The sequence below is a fragment of the Schistocerca nitens genome, chromosome 11 (assembly GCF_023898315.1).
Source record: "Schistocerca nitens isolate TAMUIC-IGC-003100 chromosome 11, iqSchNite1.1, whole genome shotgun sequence".
NCBI lineage: Eukaryota > Metazoa > Arthropoda > Insecta > Orthoptera > Acrididae > Schistocerca > Schistocerca nitens.
In genome coordinates this window covers 74,389,380-74,411,478 of record NC_064624.1, presented here as the reverse complement: position 1 = coordinate 74,411,478, position 22,099 = coordinate 74,389,380, and the positions used below count along the sequence as shown (strand labels likewise).

The 22,099-nt window shown below is 36.7% G+C and overlaps 1 protein-coding gene across 5 annotated transcripts in view; it reads left to right on the top strand.

Moving 5' to 3' along the window:
• Nucleotides 1–22,099, top strand: part of LOC126212868 (zinc finger protein 664-like) — a 250,682-nt gene that overhangs the window by 127,880 nt on the left and 100,703 nt on the right. For 4 of the 5 annotated variants that reach the window (XM_049940360.1, XM_049940361.1, XM_049940358.1 and 1 more), the window contains exon 7: nt 8,224–8,261. In XM_049940360.1, the coding sequence (XP_049796317.1) occupies nt 8,224–8,261 (38 nt within the window). Of the gene's footprint in view, nt 1–7,722; nt 8,109–8,223; nt 8,262–22,099 lie in introns of those variants that run through there. The other variant, XM_049940359.1, reaches the window with a different exon arrangement.

Below are 22,099 nucleotides of genomic sequence, written 5' to 3'. Positions count from 1 at the left end.
CAGAAGAGTCAGCAATTATCTGGGGCATGAGGATGCAGAAGGCAATAAAAACTACTGCGTCAAAGACACACAATGTATATCCACAGTACATGCCTGTAATTGAAAAAGTGTTGTTGTGATCACACCATTGGCAATAAATTTTGGACTAGTCCCCATTTAGATCTCTGGGAGGGGTTGCCAAGGGGGTGGTGACTGTGAGAAAAAGATTCAATAACCAATGAAAGGGTATTGTTCTGTGAGTTAGTTAGTGGAATGTTGGAAGTTTAAACATGGTGGGGATGATAGAAAATCTGAAAAGGGAAATGGGAAGATTCAGTCTAAATATAGTGGGGGTCAGTGAAGTGAAATAGAAAGAAAGCAAGGACTCCTGGTCAGATGAGTAGACAGCAGTAGAAAATGGTATAGTGGGAGTAAGATTGGTTATGAGTAGAAAGATAGTGAAGAGAGTTAGTTACTATGAACAGCCCACTGATAGGGGCATTCTCATCAGAATCAGCAGAAAACCAACACTGACAACTATAGTTCAGGTATAAATGCTGATGTCACAAGCAGAAGAAGGAGAAATAGACAAAGCATATGAGGCTATTGAACAGGTAATTAAGTATGTTAAGGGAGATGAAAATCTAATAATCAAGGAGGACTGGAATGCAGGTGTAGGGAAAGGAGTAGAATAAAGGGTTACAGGTTTGGTAGTAGGAATAATAGAGGAGAAAAACTATTTTAATTCTGCTATAAATTTCAACTCGTAATAGCAAATAAATTGTTCAGGGTTCACAAGAAGAGGAGGTATACTTGGAAAAGGCCAAGAAATATGGGAAGATTTCCAATAGTTTACATCATGGTCAGACAGAGATCCAAGATCAGATATTGGATTGTAAGGCATACCCATGTGTGGACTCAGATCAAAATTTAGTAGTTACAAAGGTTATGTGTAAGTTTAAGAGACTAGTCAGGAAGAATCAATGTGCAAAGAAGTGGGATACGGAAGTATTGAGGAATACACACAGAGTTTTGTGTGGCTATAGGCATTGTGATGATAATCGCTCAGTAGGTAGTTCAGCTGAATAATAATGGACATCTCTAAAAAGGGCAATCACAAGAGGTGGAAAGAAAACCATAGGTATCAGGAATGTAACTGCGAAAAATGTGAAGACATCAGGGGGGAAGAAAAGGTTCTCCCAAGGACTCACTTAGCACATAGAAAAACCATAGTAGGCTTTAGTGATCTTAAAATCAACATTAAGAGTGGAATGGTAATTCCATATGTAAATGTAGGGGGGAGAGCAGATAGGTGACAAGATTACATTGAAGGCTTCTTTGAGGGGAGGATTTGTCTTATGATGCAATAGAAGAATAAACAGGAGTTGACAGGAAAGAGATAGGGGAACCAGTATTAGAATCATAATTTAAAAGAGCTGTGGGAGACTTACGCTCATGTAAGGCAGAATGGATCAATACCATTCCATCGGAATTTCCAAAGTTGTTGGGAGAAGTGTCAACAGAATGACTTTTCATGTTATTGTGTAGAATGTATGAGACCATCAGATTTTTGGGAAAACATCATCCATAAAATTACGAAGACAGCAAGAGCTGACAAGTGTGAGAAATATCACACAATCAACTTAACACTTAATGCATCCATGTTTCTGACAAGAATAATATACAGAAGAATGGAAAATAAAATTGAGGATCTGTTACATGAAGATCAGTTTGGCTTTAGGAAAGGCAAAAGCACCAATGAAGCTGTTCTAACAGTGCAGTTGATAATGAAAACAAGACCAGAAGAAAAAGCAAGATACCATCATAGGATTTGTTGACATACAAAAAGTGTTGAACAATGCAAATGTAAAGTGGTGCAACATGTTCCAAATTCTGAAGAAGATAGGGATAAGCCATAGGGAAAGTCACATAGTATACAGTATGTACAAGAACCAAGAGGATAGAAAGACTGGAAGTTACAGAACGAAGTGCTCAGATTAGAAAGAGTGTAAGTCAGGGATGTAGTCTATTACCCCTACCGTTCAATCTGTGCATTGAAGAAGCAGTCAGGGAAATAAATGGAAGGATCAAGAGTGAGAATAAAATTTGTGATGTAATGATATCAGCGATAAGATTTTCTGATGACATTGGTATCCTCAGTGAAAGTGAAAAAGAGGTGTTGAATGCAATCAACAGCATGATGTGTGCAGAATGTAAATTGAGAGTAAATAGAAGAAGCATGAAAGTAACGATAAGTAGCAGAAATTAGCACAGCGAGAAACTTAGCATTGGAATTGGGGATCACAAAGTAGACGAAGTTAATCAATTTCGTTCGCTCTCTGGGTATCAAAATAAGAATGATGGGCAGGGCAAGGAGGACATAAAATGAAGGCTAGCAGTGGCAAAATGGGCATTCCTTGCAAAGAGAAGCCTACTAAATCAAACATAGACTTTAATTTTACAAAGAAATTTCTGAGAATGCACGTTTAGAGCACGGCATTGTATGGTAGTGAAATGTTGACTGTGGGAAGATCAGAACAGAAGATAACTCAAATATTTGAGCTGTAATGCTACAGAAGAATATTGAAAATTTGTGGACTGATGTGGAAGGAATGACTAGGTTCTCCTCGAGTTGGCAAGGAAAGGAATGTATGAAAAACACCAATGAGGAGAAGGAGTAGAACCATAGAATATCAGTTAAGACATCAGGGTATAACTTTCCATGTTACTAGAGGAAGATTTAGTGACTAAAAAACTTAGAGGAAGACAGAGATTGGAGTACATCCAACAAAAAGTTGAGGATGTAAGTTGCAATTGCTACTCTGAGATAAGAAGGCTGGCACAGGAGAGGAATTCATGGTGAGCCACATCAAACCAATCAGAAGATCAATGACTCAAAAAAAAAAAAAAACTTTAGCTGTGGATGTACACAGTATCCCATGTTTAGATCATGAACAAAATTACAGATCAGTAAGTATGAATGAACACTTTGGTAATCATACACTTCCGAACAGCACTGGATTCCATGTCAGCTAAATCTGTACTAACAGCTCCTGCAAAAAAAGCCATTGATTCAACCTATGTTAGTTTATTGTGGAAGAGGTGTGCAGTCCCATACTTACATTACACTTTATCATAGTCATGAGAAAATCCTATTGCAAGAGTGGTCAGACAATCAGATTACATATTACCAACACTGTTCTCAGATGTCTGGGAAAAAGTTTTTGCATCCCCAAATTGATTAAAAAATTGAATGCTTTCACTCACATGGAGTGATCGCATATGGTAAGGACTCATCCTATGTACACAGAAATGGTTTGCCAACAAACAGACGCACAATGTGAGGCAATACATCATAAAGTAAAATAGATATGTCTTCCTTTTGGATCTGTCTGTTGGACTAGCACTAAGTTAGAATAAAATATTTCTGTTCTTCCAAGAGTTAGTTCAAAATTATTGTATGCTGAACAGCGGCTTTACTTATTAGTATTGTGTACTTCCTTTGTTGTTGTTCTGGTCTTCAGTCCCAAGACTGGTTCGATGCAGCTCTCCATGCTACTCTATCCTGTGCAAGTTTCTTCATCTCCCAGTACCTACTGCAACCTACATCCTTCTGAATCTGCTTAGTGTATTCATCTCTTGGTCTCCCTCTACGATTTTTACCTTCCACACTGCCCTGCAATACTAATTTGGTGATCCATTGATGCCTCAGAACATGTAGATCCCCTCTGCTAATCAAGTTGTGCCACAAACTCCTCTTCTCCCCAATCCTATTCAATACCTCCTCATTAGTTATGTGATCTACCCACCTAATCTTAAGCATTCTTCTGTAACACCACATTTTGAAAGCTTCTATTCTCTTCTTGTCCAAACTGTTTATCGTCCATGTTTCACTTCCATACATGACTACACTCCATACAAATACTTTCAGAAACGACTTCCTCACACTTAAATCTGTACTCATTGTTAACAAACTCCTCTTCTTCAGAAACACTTTCCTTGCCATTGCCAGTCTACATTTTATATCCTCTCTACTTCAACCATCATCAATTATTTTGCTCCCCAAATAGCAAAACTCCTTTACTACTTTAAGTGTCTCATTTCCTAATCTAATTCCCTCAGCATCACCAGACTTAATTCGACTACGTTCCATTATCCTTGTTTTGATTTTGTTGATGTTCATCTTATACCCTCCTTTCAAGGCACTGTACACTCCATTCAACTGCTCTTCCAAGTCCTTTGCTGTCTTTGACAGAATTACAATGTCATCGGCGAACCTCAAAGTTTTTATTTCTTCCTCATGGTTTTTAATACCTAGTTGGAATTTTTCTTTTGTTTCCTTTACTGCTTGCTCGATATACAGATTGAATAACATCGGGGAGAGGCTACAACCCTGTCTCATTCCCTTCCCAACCACTGCTTCCCTTTCATGCCTCTCGACTCTTATAACTGGCATCTGGTTACTGTACAAATTGTAAATAGCCTTTTGCTCCCTGTTTTTTACCCCTGCCACCTTTAGAATTTGAAAGAGAGTATTCCAGTCAACATTGTCAAAAGCTTCCTCTAAGTCTACAAATGCTAGGAACGTAGGTTTGCCTTTCCTTAATCTTTCTTATAAGGTGAGTCATAAGGTCAGTATTGCCTCACGTGTTTCAATATTTCTGCGGAATCCAAACTGATCTTCCCCGAGTTCGGCTTCTATCAGTTTTTTCATTTGTATGTAAAGAATTCCCATTAGTATTTTGCAGCTGTGGCTTAATAAACTGATAGTTCGGTAATTTGCACATCTGTCAACACCTGCTTTCTTTGGGATTGGAATTATTATATTCTTCTTGAAGTCTGATGGTATTTCACCACTCTCATACATCTTGCTCACCAGATGGTAGAGTTTTCTCAGGACTGGCTCTCCCAAGGTTGTAATTAGTTCTAATGGAATGTTGTCTACGCTCGGGGACATGTTTTGACTCAGGTCTTTCAGTGCTCTGTCAAACTCTTGATGCAGTATCATATCTCCCATTTCATCTTCGTCTACATTCTCTTCCATTTCTATAATTTTGTCCTCAAGATCATCGGCCTTGTATAGACCCTCTACATACTCCTTCCACCTTTCTGCTTTCCCTTCTTTGCTTAGAACTGTGTTTACATCTGAACTCTTGATATTCATGGAAGTGGTTCTCTTTTCTCCAAAGGTCTCTTTAATTTTCCTGTAGGCAGTATCTATCTTACCCCTAGTGAGATAAGCCTCTACATCCTTACATTTGTCCTCTAGCCATCCCTGCTTAGCCATTTTGCACTTCCTGTCAATCTCATTTTTGAGACATTTGTATTCCTTTTTACCTGCTTCATTTATTGCATTTTTATATTTTCTCCTTTCATCAATAAAATTCAATATTTCTTCTGTTACCCAAGGATTTCTACTAGCCCTCATCTTTTTACCTACTTGATCCTCTGCTTCCTTCACTACTTCATCCCTCAAAGCTACCCATTCTTCTTCTACTGTATTTCTTTCCCCCATTCCTATCAATTTTTCCATTATACTCTCCCTGAAACTCTGTACAACCTCTGGTTCTTGCAGTTTATTCAGGTCCCATCTCCTTAAATTCCCACCTTTTTGGAGTTTCTTCAGTTTTAATCTACAGTTCATAACCAATAGATTGTGATCAGAGTCCACATTGCCCCTGGAAATGTCTTACAATTTAAAACCTGGTTCCTAAATCTTTGCCTTACCATTATATAATCTATCTGAAACCAGTCAGTATCTCCAGGCTTCTTCCATGTATACAACCTTCTTTTGTGATTCTTGAACCAGGTGTTAGCTATGATTAAGTTATGCTCTGTGCAAAATTCTACCAGACGGCTCCCTCTTTCATTTTTTCCCCCAATCCATAATCACCTACTACGTTTCCTTCTCTTCCTTTTCCTACTACTGAATTCGAGTCACCCATGACTATTAAATTTTCATCTCCCTTCACTATTTGAATAATTTCTCTTATCTCGTCATACATTTCTTCAATTTCTTCATCATCTGCAGGGCTAGTTGTCATATAAACTTGTAGTACTGTAGTAGGCGTGAGCTTCGTGTCTATCTTGGCCACATTAATCCGTTCACTATGCTGTTTGTAGTAGCTTACCTGCACTCCTATTTTGTTTAATCATTATTAAACCTACTCCTGCATTACCCCTATTTGACTTTGTATTTATAACCCTGTATTCATCTGATCAAAAGTCTTGGTCCTCCTGCCACCAAACTTCACTAATTCCCACAATATCTAACTTTAACCCATCTATTTCCCTTTTTAAATTTTGTAACCTACTTCCTTATAATGTAACATTTCAGATATATTAAGGCGTGTGTGTGTGTGTGTGTGTGTGTGTACTGGGGTGGGGGTGGGAGGAATATTCCCACAGTAGAATAAAAGGTCTATTACCTTTCCTAGAATTCTACTCTACAGGGTTCGTAGCCAGTTTTGGTTTATTCGATGTAATTCAGTGATAAGTCTGACTTCCTGCCCCTAGGACTGTCCAGCAGTGATGTAGGCATGAACTGCCATCTCCTGAATTCCCCATTTATTTTTATTTAGGCCCCCAGCTCCTAGTCTGGCAGGAAAACTTCACCTTCTCCACAGTGCAAACCTTTTCTGAATTTCATAATTGCAGAATATACTATGAGCTTCCTTCAATTATTTCTTATCATTTCAAAGTGGCTTCCCATCTGATGCTCAAAACCCATCCCTCCCCCATCCTTTACACAGGCCACCTACACACCAGGTGCAGTCTTTACAGCACTCTTGTGCCCAACCTCTTGTAAAGGATGAAAAATTAGAGAGTGTAACCTACAATTTATTGTCAATTTAGACTTGTCAGTAAAGCATTACTTTTAATATGAAAACTGTTCAAACACAGGGTTTCTCAACAGGCGAAAAAGAGATGAATACTGAGAACAACTTGAGTCAGTAAAATGTAGAAATGAATTTGAAAATAGACTAGTGCTGAAGAGACAGTTATTACTCTAATGGAAATTAGATGGAAGGGGGAGTGTATGTGTATACTTGAAGAATGTAATTGATGAAAATGTCTCGTTAAGGTTTTAGTTCGGCAGGACAAGTCAAATGGCTGTGGCTGCTGCTACTACTGCTGCTGCTGCGGCTGGTGATGTTCATGAATTACCTCATAGCTACATCCACACACACACACACTAACCAATTATTAAGCTATGGATGGTCAGAGGTCAACTGGAAAGCACAGAGTTTCAGTTTTTCTGAACTTTTAGGATTTCTTGCTCAATGCTCATATTATCTGCATCATTTGAATTGTATATTTGGGTAATATAACCTTTAAAGTACATTTTGGCTGTGGGTCTAATGCAGAAACTGTGATTATAAAGATGTAGCAATAAAAACACTAGTATTAAAAATGAACACGTCAAATTTGCTTCAATTGGAAAAAAATGTCAGTTTATGATTAAGTGTATGCCATCCTTCAGTGGTTTCACATTGCCACATATAATTTTTATTAATTATGTAGCATTTGCACCAGATATACAAAGTAAGAAAGTAGCTTTCAAAATGGAACATATGAATGTGTTGAACCATATCGATATTTTTTGGCTGTAATTGAACATTATCCTAATATTTTGGATACAGTTGTGGCTGCAGAATCATGTGTATGTCTTTATTGATTGTGCTTCTGGCATGTGAATGGATATAAATCAAATTTTAAATAATTTTTTTTACTTCCAGGCAGCTAAGCAACAATAAGGTTGAAAGTTAGTTCCTGGGAGATTAAAACTGTGTACTGGACTTGGACTGTAATCTTGAAACATACATCAAGGAGTTTCAGAACAGTGGATACACTGCTGCAGAGTGAAAGATTCATTCTGGAAACCATGTGGTTATCTGGTACTCCTGTACTCCTTGCTAAATTGCCATATGTGATGCTTGAACTCATTCGAAGTATTGCTCACCATCAGATGAAATTTATCTCCAGGCATATGCGAATGCACATCTCACATCCAGTGAGACTACATTTTTCTCTGGATCCATTCAGACAGTTTTCTGTTTCTCACTTAACCGCTTTTCTGGTGTGTACCTGGATGTTATGTGTGTGCTGCAGCCTTTTCGGTATACATTGTAAGTTATTTTTCCTGTGTATTACCAGTATGGAATATCAGTTGTATCTGAATAGTAGTGCTTTGTTTGTATTTCTTTTACTTTTTTAATTATTTGAATCTGTCTAATATTTCAGGAGCCAGCCTCAAAAAGACATGCACCACACAGCCAATGGTAAGGTTTTCATTATTCATTGAATTATTTTTAAAAAGTACTGATTCTTATTAGCTCATTGGAAAACTGCATGCAACATATTGCTGATTAATTTCCTGTGTTTTTGCATCAATAGGCAGTAATTATGTAAGATAATGTGATCCAAAATACATTTCTATGTGAATTTGGTTATTTCTTTGCACCAGGGGAGAATGTCATAGTTTTATACTTTTACCTATTCTGCAAATCAGCAATAAAACAAAACTGATAAAATAACAAAGTGACAAGGTGCATCCTCAGTACGATATAGGAATATTTTTAGTATGGAACACTAATAAAATCAAACTTATTCAGACTTATAATGTTTTCATTGCTGCAGTTATTCTTCCTTTCAAGTTGTGAGCAGCATTTTATAGAATTCAGTGGCCAAAGTTTTTATTGTAACAGATTTATGAAAAACTCAATCAATGAATAAGCACAACGAAAAAAAACTTTAACAATTTGTACAGATATTTCAGAGTAAGGCTTAATTCACTACTTTCAGTTACAGAAAGTAAATAAAGTGGACTGTTAATTTGAAACTGAATGCAGTGTCAACAGACATCAATATCTTCCATTTATAATTTGTCGTACAAAATTAAACATTTTTGAAAACATTTGAATTTTAGTGCAAAATATCATATCCAAATTAAATCCTACATGAAGAGATGTATGGTAATATGTACCATTCCAGACGGATTTGAGAAAGATTTCTGTATAAGAAACTCACACTCTTCTTTTTCTCGTCATTCATATGTGTCTAATCTTTTTGTGTTTCATATAAAAGGCTCATATCTATTATTTCGTAACTTCATACTGATGGGTATAATGATATGTGTTTGAAATCAATTGAATCTTTACATCTAAATTTACATTTACCAGAATACTTGTATACTTTGTCATGATGCCTGTAATTTTGTTTTTTGTAGTCAAGTGAAAATGAAGGGAAAAGATGATGCTTCTTAGCTACAAGTATGATAACATTTCAGAACTTTGTGCTACCTGAACACTAATATAAATTCTTTCACAAGAATCACGTTTTCATGAGAGTGTTTATGTAGAACAGAAGTACTTCTTGGAGAGATTTTGGGTCATGTTGTGCTCAGATTTTGTATCTCCACTTTCAATAATTATAGCAGTATTAATTTCTACATTCTGCAATGTATTTAAGCCCCAGTTGCTATATGCTTGCTACCTAGCACAAGTTTCTCTTGTCTGCTTTTTCAGTCAAAGAGCAGATTCCAAACATATTATCAACCACTGTAAACGGGTTCTGTTGGAGCACAAAAAAAGGCAAATGTGTTCCTCTTTAAAAGACTCTGAGAGAGAAGTGGGGAACCAGCTGCCAACACCGTACTCACAAAACATTTTTATATGTGAGCATATTTGTGCTCTTTTACCACAGAATGTTCTAAATTCTTTTACCCAGTCTTTCATTGTAGTTAAGCCATCACACACAGCATCTCCCCACTCACTGTCAATATCTATAAATGTCTCTCTCCCGATGTCTCCTTTATCTCCCATTGATTTGCAGTATATCCCTGTGCTACTATCTCCTCTCTCTCTCTCTCTCTCTCTCTCTCTCTCTCTCTCTCTCTCTCTCTCTCTCTCTCATGTTGTCTTTCTTTCCTAGTGTTTTGATTTAAATTGGATTTCAAAATTAATGTACATGTTAAATTCATCTGCAGTAAAACCCTTCTTGTCTGCCCTCGGCTGGTCTGCCAGTCTGGTTGATCCACCATCTTGTGCCGAACTTACGCAATTCATGATGGTGACTCACTACACATCACACCATTGTTGTTTACTGTATTGTTGTTTACAGGTAACTGTTGTTCTCACTTGTCTGTGTTAGTGCTCCGTCACCTCTTGTAGTGTTTGTGGTGTTGTCCATGTTTCTTTGCACAGTACTGCACTGTGAAGTTTTTAGTGTTCTGTTCATTGCAATATTGTATGTACCTGTTTTACATTGTGTATATGTGTATGTACTAACTTCCTTTGCTATCTGTCTTTTCCTCTACTTTTGCAGTCATACATCTGTCTCTTCTACATGTTTAAATTCCACGTCTAATCTCTTTCCCTAATTGACCCATTCTGCTTTCTATTTGAGATTTGTAATCAGACACATCGTATCACATTTTTGAAAATGTTATTCATTTGCTCTTCTAAATTTGTGAATTCGTTATTTATTTGTGAATATTGCTCAAATACTGCTTGTTGAATACCTCTAATATCATAATTTCGTTTATGAAAGGCATTTTTGCTGAGTAATTTGGCATCACTTATTGTATTTATACTAACTTGTAGCCAGTATATGTTATGATTTGTGTGTGCTTTCATAATCAAATTTCTACTAAATATGTAGCTTGTCAAATAACACAAAGCATTGTATTACACATTGCTATACACAGTGCAATGTAATTAATCCGTCAGATAGCCTTATGCAAATTATTCTGGTTCCTACATCTGCTGAGGACACTGTCTCACCATGCAGCGTTGGGTGCTGCCGCGCAGCATTGTGGTGTGTAGTCATAGAACTTGGGAACATTGCCAGCTGTAGGTGAGGTACTTGCTGGCAGTGGTGGCAGACATATGTACCCAAAGTTACTAAACCATCTTAATCAAAATAAAGTTTGATGTCATAGTGAAAAACTGCTTTGTTGGAATTAAATGTCCATTTTTAGCAATCATTGAATGAAATTTAGGCATGTAATATCAAATAATTACCCTGATGTATTGTAATTACCATGTAATATTGTGAGGGCTTGCCTACTTTTCTTGACGTACCAGGTAACCACTTATTTATAGACATTATCAAGCTCAAATCACTCATATTTTGTGGTAATTAATTTGCATTCAGTGAAAATACACTCGAAATTATTTCTAAATAACAACACTATTTACTATTTGATGTGATGATGAGGACACAAAATAATAATTTAGCGCTATACAGATGTCATTACTGCTGTCTGGTAATGCCTTACCTTTAGCACAGTTGTTCCTAATTAATTTTGCTCATTCTTAGTTCAAGTCTTTGTAGAATACAGGTCTGATTACGAAGTGCAAGATCAAATGCTGAACATTTATTATCTGCAGAGTAGCTCGTTAACAGTATTTTATTGGGCTGTACAGTATGGTATCTTTGTACAGCCTCTCTATGCAGACTGTCTCATATCTTGGGCTGTACATCAAAGCCATATTGATTATTGTTGGGAAGTCCAAATGATGGCACTTCCATAGAAGGGACTCCACGGTATGATTCATGGCACTGCAGACGACAAGGAAATACTGATAATGATGGATGCATATAGACTTCCTAAACAATGGCACAGAAGTTCCTCAAACATAAAAAATGTGACAAACTGAAACCAGAATCATTCTACTATTTTGACTAATAAACTCAAACTTACTTTTTGATGAATCCGAACTTTAATTGGTCATTCTTGCTCAATTATAAAAGCTGTTGGTAATACTAATGCCTACCAACTCTTATTTATTTCATAAAGTGCCCTTTTATCCTCACAACTACATATTTGTGATAATTCCACCTGGTTTAGTAGAATTATATTATCAACAGCCATAGGCAGCTCTACAAAGATGCCTGTGATGCACACAGGAATCCAGTAAAACATCAAATCTATGATATCACTGCAGTTGGAAAAAGATCCTGCAACAATTGGACCAACAACAACTGAAGAGAATTGCTCAACATGACCGAAATGTGACCCTTCTGTAAATTGCTGCAGATTTCAATGCTGGGCTATCAATAAGTGTCAGTGTGTGAACCATTCAACGAATCATCATCAATATGGGCTTTTGGAGCTGAAGGCCCATTTGTGAACCCTGGATTACTGCATGACACAAAGCATTACACGTCATCTGGGTGCATCGACACTGATATTGGACTGTTGATGAATGGAAAGTCTTGTTTCAAATTGTATCGATCAGATAGATGTGTAGAGGTATGGAGACAACCTCATGAATCCACAGACCCTGCATCTCAGCAGGGCATTGTTCAAGCTGGTGGAGGATCTGTAATGGTGTGGGGAGCGATCAGTTGGATTGACATGGGATCTCTAACATGTCTAGATATGGCTCTGGCAGATGACACATATGTTAGGATCCTGTCTGATCAGTTGCATCCATTCACATCCATTGTGCATTCTGATGCACTTGGGCAATTCCAGCAGGACGTCGCAACACCCCACATGTCCAGAATTGCTTCAGAGTGGCTGCAGGAATAGTCCTCTGAGTTTAAATATTTCTGCTGGCCACCAAACTCCCCAGACATGAACATTATTGATCATATCTGGGATCCCTTGCAACATGCTGTTCAGAAGAGATCTCCACCCCCCTCGTACTCTTACAGATTTGTGGACAGCCCTGCAGGATTCATGGTGTCAGTTCCCTCCAGCACTCCTTCAGACATTAGTCGAGTTCATGCCTTATGTTGCAGCACTTGTGTGTGCTTGCAGTGGTCCAGGATGATATTTGGCACTACAGTTTATTTCATCTGCAGTACCTTTCTTTGGGAGTGGCATCAGTCTTGCATATTTTAATTATTGGCAAAAGTTTCCAGATGCAACTCAGTCATTTAATATCTTTGTAAAGAATTCTAGTATGCTCTCTGCACTTTGTTTTAGTCCACTGGTTTGTACTTCATCAAGGCCAGCTGAGTTTTTATTTTTTAGTTTTTGTACAGTTTTGTATGCAGTTAATGATCTCATGCTGTATGTCTGCTAATGGCATTGTAATTAGTACTTAATTATTTACAGATACTACTACTGTTTTTTGGTACTGTCCAAACAACTTCATTTGTCACTGTCTAAACTCTTGCTGTTACACGAAGGTGCCTAGCCAAGTGTAACAATGCTTAAATCTTCTTCAGTTTAACTTCAGTCACTGGTATGATCACTACTTTAGCCTTCATTATTTCATTTCTCATTTTTAGTTCTCCTTGTTGTTTATTTACATTCTCTGTCTAAATCAAATCTACATATTTTGGCTTTGTTATTTTCCATCACCCTACAAGATTCATCCCAGCATGGACCCCTTATGGATCTAGTGGGTGTTTTCTAGTTTCTTGTTGTTTGGCTGATCATTTTGTGCTCTTGGCCATCACTTCTCATATCTTTAATTGTCTGAATCGGTCTCACACTGTCCTGCCTGCACATGTCATATTTCTGCATTAATTCCCATGTCCATCACCCCTGGGCTGTTTCTGGCAGTAAATCTTGTATTTGTCATCATCGTTCTCCTTCTTGATTACCCTTCCTTGCATTCTACCATAGTGAATCCTAGACACATTTTTCCACCCACTGAATTATGATTTCTGTTAAGTGGCCATACAGTTCATGTGAGAGGCACAGTAATTCTTGGCATACTGTCTTTTTTGCATCATGTGGTACTGCTGAGAAGTAGTTCATTTTGAGTCCCTTTTTCTACATCTTATTGTATGATTTGTCATACCCTTAGTATTTGGTCCATTAGGATAGAATTTAGGCTGTCATCCACTTTACTTTTCAACCTATATTTGTTCAAGATTATAATTTCAAACTCTGTGAATTTCAAAGATTCCTTTTCGAACTGGGTTCTCCATTTGTAGAATTCTTCATCAACCTGAGACATAATTAATGTTTGTGTTTTCATTCCTTGTTTATGGAAGCAATCCATTTTCGTCCATACAGGAGGTATGAGGAGCAGTTTCTGTCCTGTGCAGAATTTATTGAATTTTCAGCAATGTATGGATCCTAACAATTTTCTCAGAATTTTTTTCCACACACTCCTTGATATTCTGTTATATGCATTGTGCGATCTGATTTGTGGTGTCCACTCTCTCTTCTGCTCCAATCAAGTGCTGCACTCCAATATCTTTTTACATATTCAGTTTTGCTTGTGATCATAATATGCCAGCCTAATTTTTAACATAATTGTGTGGTTCTTTCCTTGTTCCTCTTGAATTTGGTTTCTTGATTTCTTAAAAGGCTTTAGTTCTTTCATTTTTTCCTTATTTCTGACACGTAGTTTATTTTGGTATTGAACTGTATCTCAAGACATCCAACATTTTATCTTGAATGGCTTTTAGTTCCATATGGCTAACTTTTCCTGAAATTTTTAGAATCTAAACAGTATTTTGAACATTGTATGTTCTATTTTGTCCTTCATGAATTTATGTAGGGTTTCTACAGAAACCTTTGCAATCATCTCAAGCAGGCTTAGTATACTTTCTTGTTTGATATTTTTGCAACCTTATAATCTTTATTTTTCAGTCAGTTTGCTTTTACAATGCTTCTTTCTGCCTCTCTGATTAAGACATGAATATTGTCACTGTTCTAATTCCCACGGAGCTACGCTGTAAAACTAATTCTGTACTAGATTAGGATCACTGATAATAATCTTTATTTTTGATAATCACTTTTGGTAAAGATTTAATTGCTATATAAGTGCTTCATTCCTGGACAGTAAAAGTACTCTTTCTAATGAATTGACTGGTACATAAAAGACCAGAAGACTGATGCATCAGCATGTCAGAATTAAAACTACTGTATACAGAGTTATGCACCACATACATCTGTGTTACACCATTCACAACAGAGCACATGATTGCAGTCAGGGTACTGCTAGACTGGCAGGCATAACCAGTAAAGAATAGATGTTGACAAATGGACCGACAGGTTTTGCTGGTGTAACTTGTATTTTCTTTCTTAAAATAATTTATGTGATTACAGTACAGTGTGGTAGCCAAAATGTGCATGAAAATAAATCTAAACATGTTTACAAAATCATTGGCAATATTTAATTAAGACTGCCTCAAAAAAAATTATTCTTATAGCACTAAGATGCAATGTACTTATGTAAAAACTGAATGGATATTTGGTACAGTTGCTACAAACTGATATAAAATAGATTACTTAACGCAGGATAATAGTTTGCAAGAACCACAAATACGTGTACAAAGCCATTAAAATATTTAAAAAAATATTAAAAATTATACAGATCTTAAAAAAGTGGAAGTTCAAATTACAATCTGGCCTTTTACAATATCATTAAAGTAGTAGTGTAAATTGTGGTTACATGCAAATTAACGACAGTGTACCAAATGAAACACAGACCATTTTTTTGTAAAATTCAGAAATGTAATTATTAGCAGGACTTACACAAAGCCATTTGGCTAATCTGTGCTTCTACCATGTCATTTAAGTAGCAGTGCAAGCTATGACTATGTACAAAGTAAAAACATTAGTATAATACCATAGTAAAATGATGATAAAAACAAAAATGTAAAAATCATTTAATTTTTAAAGATGCAGAGGTATATTACAAGCATGGCTTACATATGTTTTTTTGGTAACCACCCATGCTGCAGAAATACTGGAGTGAAAGCCATGTGAGCAAAAACAGAAATAATTACAGCAATAGTGGTGACACACTTTAGTTCATCATGGCAGCAGCAGATTGACAATGTGCTCACCTACTTCACACACACATTTTATCCATACAGTGTAATTACATTACAGTGTGAACGCTAATGTTGTGGAAGAACTTTAAAGGCATATTTCAAGAAAATTATTGACAAGTAATTATTGTTAGCAGAAGGTAAAAATCTTGTCTTTTAATGCTCATTACATAATGTACCTATATAGCAGCTGGAGTCATATTTAATACAATTACTAGAGCCGATATACAATTGATTACTTAAGAGATATTTTACACACAAACACACACACACACACACACACATTTTCACCATCACTAACCTATTAAAAAATTTAAAAATATCTTTTACACTCTGAAAATTGCAGAGGGTATGTTACATACTGAACAGCCAAAAAGTCATTTGAGCAGCAAGCTACAGTGTGATTACAGTCTGAGACAATCCTATGTAATCACATAGTAAAATGAATAATAAAAAAATGTTAAACCGTGTATTTTAAAAGTACAACCTGGGCTTAATCCAAGTCATTTAGGTAGCAATCTTTGCTGTGGACACCACATAAATAGAATCTACAATCGTAATGGTAGCATGATTAATTCAATATGGTAGCAGTAGTTAGGTAATGTGATGGCCCATATCAGATTCACGGTTTATGCTTACAAAGTATTTCTGTAGATATACTACGTAAAAATAAAATTAACATGATAATTAAATCATGAGATTAATCAGTGAATGACAACACTCTGACACATACAGCACATCTCTAGGTAGTAGAAAATAGTCATTTATTAAGTGATGAGACCTCATGTAATGATTGATTACTATGTTACATTAAGAATATCATATACAGTATTATTGTTAACTGCACAGAATGTATATTTTTATTCAACAGTACAGAAGAGAAATCAGGAGTATTGCGTGTAGGGTACTATGTAGTTTGAGGTCTATGTGAATGTGGTATTGTTGTTGTTGTTGTTGTTGTTATTGTTATTGTGGTCTTCAGTCCTGAGACTGGTTTGATGCAGCTCTCCATGCTGATCTATCCTGTGCAAGCTTCTTCATCTCCCAGTACCTACTGCAACCTACATCCTTCTGAATCTGCTTAGTGTATTCATCTCTTGGTCTCCCTCTACGATTTTTACCCTCCACGTTGCCCTCCAATACTAAATTGGTGATCCCTTGATGCCTCAGGACATGTCCTACCAACTGATCCCTTCTTCTAGTCAAGTTGTGCCACAAACATCTCTTCTCCCCAATCCTATTCTATACCTCCTCATTAGTTACGTGATCTACCCACCTAATCTTCAACATTCTTCTGTAGCACCACATTTCGAAAGCTTCTATTCTCTTCTTGTCCAAACTATTTATTGTCCATGTTTCACATCCATACATGGCTACACTCCATACAAATACTTTCAAAAACGATTTCCTGACACTAATCTATACTCGATGTTAACAAATTTCTCTTCTTCAGAAACGCTTTCCTTGCCATTGCCAGTCTACATTTTATATCCTCTCTACTTCAACCATCATCAGTTATTTTGCTCCCCAAATAGCAAAACTCCTTTACTACTTTAAGTGTCTCATTTCCTAATCTAATTCCCTCAGCATCACCCGACTTATTATTATGCTAGCTTATTAGAACATTCTGCTTTCAGTATTACCAGTAATTTTGTAAACATGTGTTTAGATGTATTTCCATCCAAATTTTGGCTAGCATACTGTAATGAATCACATAAATTGTCTTAAGAGAAAATATGCATTGTGTTTGCTGCAACTATGTGCTCTGTTGTGAGTGGTATAAGGCAGGTGTATGTGGTGAATAAGTGTGTATGTAGTTGTTTCAATTATGACATGCCAGTGCATCAGTCTTTTAGTCTATTACATACGTGCCAATTCATGAGAAAGAGTACTTTTACTGCTATTTTCAAAAATATGCAATAAGCTGTTTGTTGAGGTATGTTGTATTCCTGGTTTTTCTTTTATATTGTAGCTAATTCTGTATATTACAATAGCTTGGTATACAGGGTGGTCCATTGATAGCGACCGGGCCAAATATCTCTCAAAATAAGCATCAAACAAAAGAACTGCAAAGAATGAAACTTGTCTAGGTTGAAGGGGGAAACCAGATGGCACTATGGTTGGCCTGTTACATGGTGCTGGCATAGGTAAAATGGATATAAATGGCGTTTTGAAAATAGGAACACCCATTTTTTATTACATATTCGTGTAGTATATGACGAAATATGAATGTTTTAATTGGACCACATTTTTCACTTTGTGATAGATGGTGCTGTAATAGTCACAAATGTATAAGTACATGGTATCACTTAACATTCCACCAGTGCGGACGGTATTTGCTTCGTGATACATTACCTGTGTCAAAATGGACGATTTACCAATTTCGGAAAAGGTTGATATCATGTTGATGTATGGCTATTGTGATCAAAATGCCCAACTGGCGTGTGCTATGTATGGTGCACGGTATCTTGGATGACATCATCGAGTTGTCCAGACCATTCGCTGGATAGTATGTTATTTAAGGAAACAGGAAGTGTTCAGCCACATGTGAAACATCAACCATGACCTGCAACAAACGATGATGCCCAAGTCGGTGTTTTAGCTGCTGGCATGACTAATCCACACATCAGTAGCAGACAAATTGTGCGAGAATTGGGAATCTCAAAAATGTCGATGTTGAGAATGCTACAGAAACATCAATTGCTCCTGTACCATATTTCTATGCACCAGGAATTGGATGGTGACGACTTTGAACATCGTGTACAGTTCTGCCACTGGGCACAGGAGAAATTACGTGATGATGACAGATTTTTTGTATGCATTCTATTTAGCAATGAAGTGTTATTCACCAACAGTGGTAACGGAAACTGGCATAATATGCACTACTGGTAAACGGAAAATCCACGATGGCTGTGAAAAGTGGAACATCAGCGACCTTGGCGGGTTAATGTATGGTGCGCCATTATGGGAGGAAGGATAATTGGCCACCATTTTGTTGATGGCAATCTAAATCATGCAATGTATGCTGATTTCCTATGTAATATTCTACAATGTTACTACAAGATGTTTTACTGCATGACAGAATGGTGATGTACTTCCAACATGATGGGTGTCCGGCCCATAGCTCTTGTGCAGTTGAAGCGGTATTGAATAGCATATTTCATGACAGGTGGATTGGTCATTGAAGCACCACACCATGGCTCACACGTTCACCGGGTCTGACATCTCCAGATTTCTTTCTGTGGGGAAAGTTAATGGATATTTGCTATTGTGATCCACCGGCAATGCCTGACAACATGCGTCAGCACACTGTCAATGCATGTGTGAACATTATGGAAGGCGAACTACTCACTGTTGAGAGGAATGTCATAACACATATTGCCAAATGCATTGAGGTAATCACGCTGTAACAGCATGCATTCTCAGAAATGATAAGTTCACAAAGGTACATTTATCACACTGGAACAACCAAAATAAAATGTTCAAATGTACCTACGTTCTGCATTTTAATTTAAATACCTACCTGTCTGTCTAAAATTGTGAGCCATATGTTTGTGACTATTACAGCGCCATCTATCACAAAGCGAAATAAGTGGTCCAACTAAAACATTCATATTTCTTTACATACTACACGAATATGTAATAAAAAATTGGGGGTTCCTATTAAAAGAAAAAAAAAAATCAGTTGATATCCATTTGACCTATGGCAGTGCCGTGTAGCGGGCCAACCATAGCGCCATCTGGTTTCCCCCTTCAAGCTAGACAAGTTTTATTCTTTGTAGTTTTTTTATTTGATGCTTATTTCATGAGAGATTTGGCCTGGTCACAATCAATGAACTACCCTGTATATTTACACTATATATATATATATATATATATATATATATATATATATATATATATATATATATATATATATATGAAGATGGTAACATTTATTAACAAACTGGTTATCAGATGTAAAGGTTGTTATTAGTGACTTGCAAGGAAGTTCATCTTCTAACAGCTGTTGTCACAGATTGCACCTTTTGGCTCAAAATGAGTATTTCCACATTACTTTAATCTTCAAATCATGAAGCTTTGAATTCCAAATAAATCTCTACGTCTGTTCTAACATCCTGAATGCCCTCAAGATTATGTAGTTGTATATGGTCTTTCATACTACTATGTTAATACTGTATGTATAACAACAGATTCCTCTCTGATTTATCAACAGATGGAATTCTCTCACAAGTAAGATAACACATTTTTCACCTGTTGTAGCTATTCTAACTACACAGGTGGTAACTTGGGACATTTACAGATGTCATTGTGCTCATGCTCCCCTGCTGGCTGTGTTGTGGTACCTCAACTTTTCGTCCAGAGGGTGGCCACTGCAACCTTCTTTCTTGACTTATGGTATCACTTCATGACTTAAGCTTACTGAATGTTCCTGTCTCTGCAGATTAAATGTTTTGTTGGTACAGCAGATGTCACATCACAGTAAGCCAGTTGCAACATGAGCTTATATAAAACTTGTTTACGTCAACCTTGGAATGTCAACAATTATAATTTCTTCTGAGCATGTGTCTGATAGTGAAACATAGTCCATGCACTACACTTAATCTTTTTGCTCCAATTTTCAGCAAAGTTAATGAATTGTAGTTCTGAAACAACATGGTAATAATGTTCATTGTTCCAAAAATAGATTCCCGGCCACCTAGTCCACTCTCGCAACAACAGTGATTTGAATTTAGCCATTGCTTTACTAGTTGCTTGACTTGAATTGTGTGTGTGTGTGTGTGTGTGTGTGTGTGTGTGTGTGTGTGTGTGTGTGTGTGTGTGTGTGTCCCTTGGGATAATATAGGTTAAGTAGTGTGTAAGCTTCGGGACTGATGACCTTAGCAGTTAAGCCCCACAAGATTTCATACCCATTTGAACATTTTTTGCCATGCAAAAAATACATAAAAAACTGTTACTACTGTTTTGTTCTGCACACACATCTTGCTGCCACAAGTAGGTCAAGATCAGTAAGCAGATACTTCAGTAATAGTTTGTTATGATCAGTATTCATAAATTTGTAACAATTTCAAAAATGTTTTATCTACTTAGCTCTGGATATCAATATTTTTGTAATTGACGTCCTTAACATGTGACTATAATTTAACCCTTAACTACTATGGTCATTCACAGGAACACAATTACTATGGAGGAGTCTCACAGACCGCATTTTTCTATTTTGTATATTAAACCAGAATTTTGCTGAATATGTATAGTTTCTTGACTTCCAGTCATTCATTACACTTCTTAGCGGTGGCTTTTGCAGAAATTGGATTTTTTTAAACATGTGGTATTTTAAACAATTCTACAATTAAAACAAAGCAAAATCTGGAGTATATTTTTATTTTATGAGCTACGAAAATAACAGCAAATAGTTAGCTCTCTACTCACACACAGATTTTCATCAGAGGGATTATATTACAAATTGGCAATATAACTAGGTGGAAAAAACCGACATGACTTATGATAAATTGTGTGCAAAGTCAGCTTTCAGTTTACGACTCACTTTGCAATGTAGAGCAAATATTTCAGTCCATAAGTCTATGAATGGAGAAACTTTGCCTCCATTTTACTTTTAAAATTACATGTAAAAACTAAATACTTGTTCTCATGTGCCACTGAATCATACTTTAGTCAATTTCCACCTGCAAACACTTCACGCAGACCTTCCTGGAACCCTCCAAACAAATCGGAACACCATGCTGTTGACATGGATACCTTGTTTTCCTCTTCATACGAGGAGGGCAAAAGGTGCATGTTTTTCGATTTTGGTGTCTGAGGCTCATCTTGCAAGTGAAGACATGTCTCACATAACACACGTTGCACAGAAGGCCCACCTTTCCCCGCCATGGAGAAACAGTAGCATGCAATAAAAATGCGGCACGCAAACACTATGGTATGTCTGTGAGACCTCTCAAGGCTAATAATTACGAAACACAGAGCAGCAACAATGCAAGAATGCTGGCACGTATAGCTTCACAGCCAATAGGAAGGTACATGGAAGAGACAATTTGGCTTAGCAGGGGTGTGAGAAATATCTCGACACAAAAATTAGTAGCGGTCTGAGAGACGGTTGATAGCAGTTAAGGGTTAATAGCATCTTGAAAGTAGTTCTGTGATTAAATTTTTCTATACTTTCCTCATATTTCATTTATATTCTGTTATGGAACACATGTTTTTATGAAGATTTGATTCTATGGGGTGAACTTGAAAGTACTTTTCCAATTCCTAATGGCAAGAAACATTTAATTTGATTATTTAATTCATCACGTTAAAGTTTGAATATTTATCTGTTTCTACAAATTATCATCATTTCAGCCACTGCAGT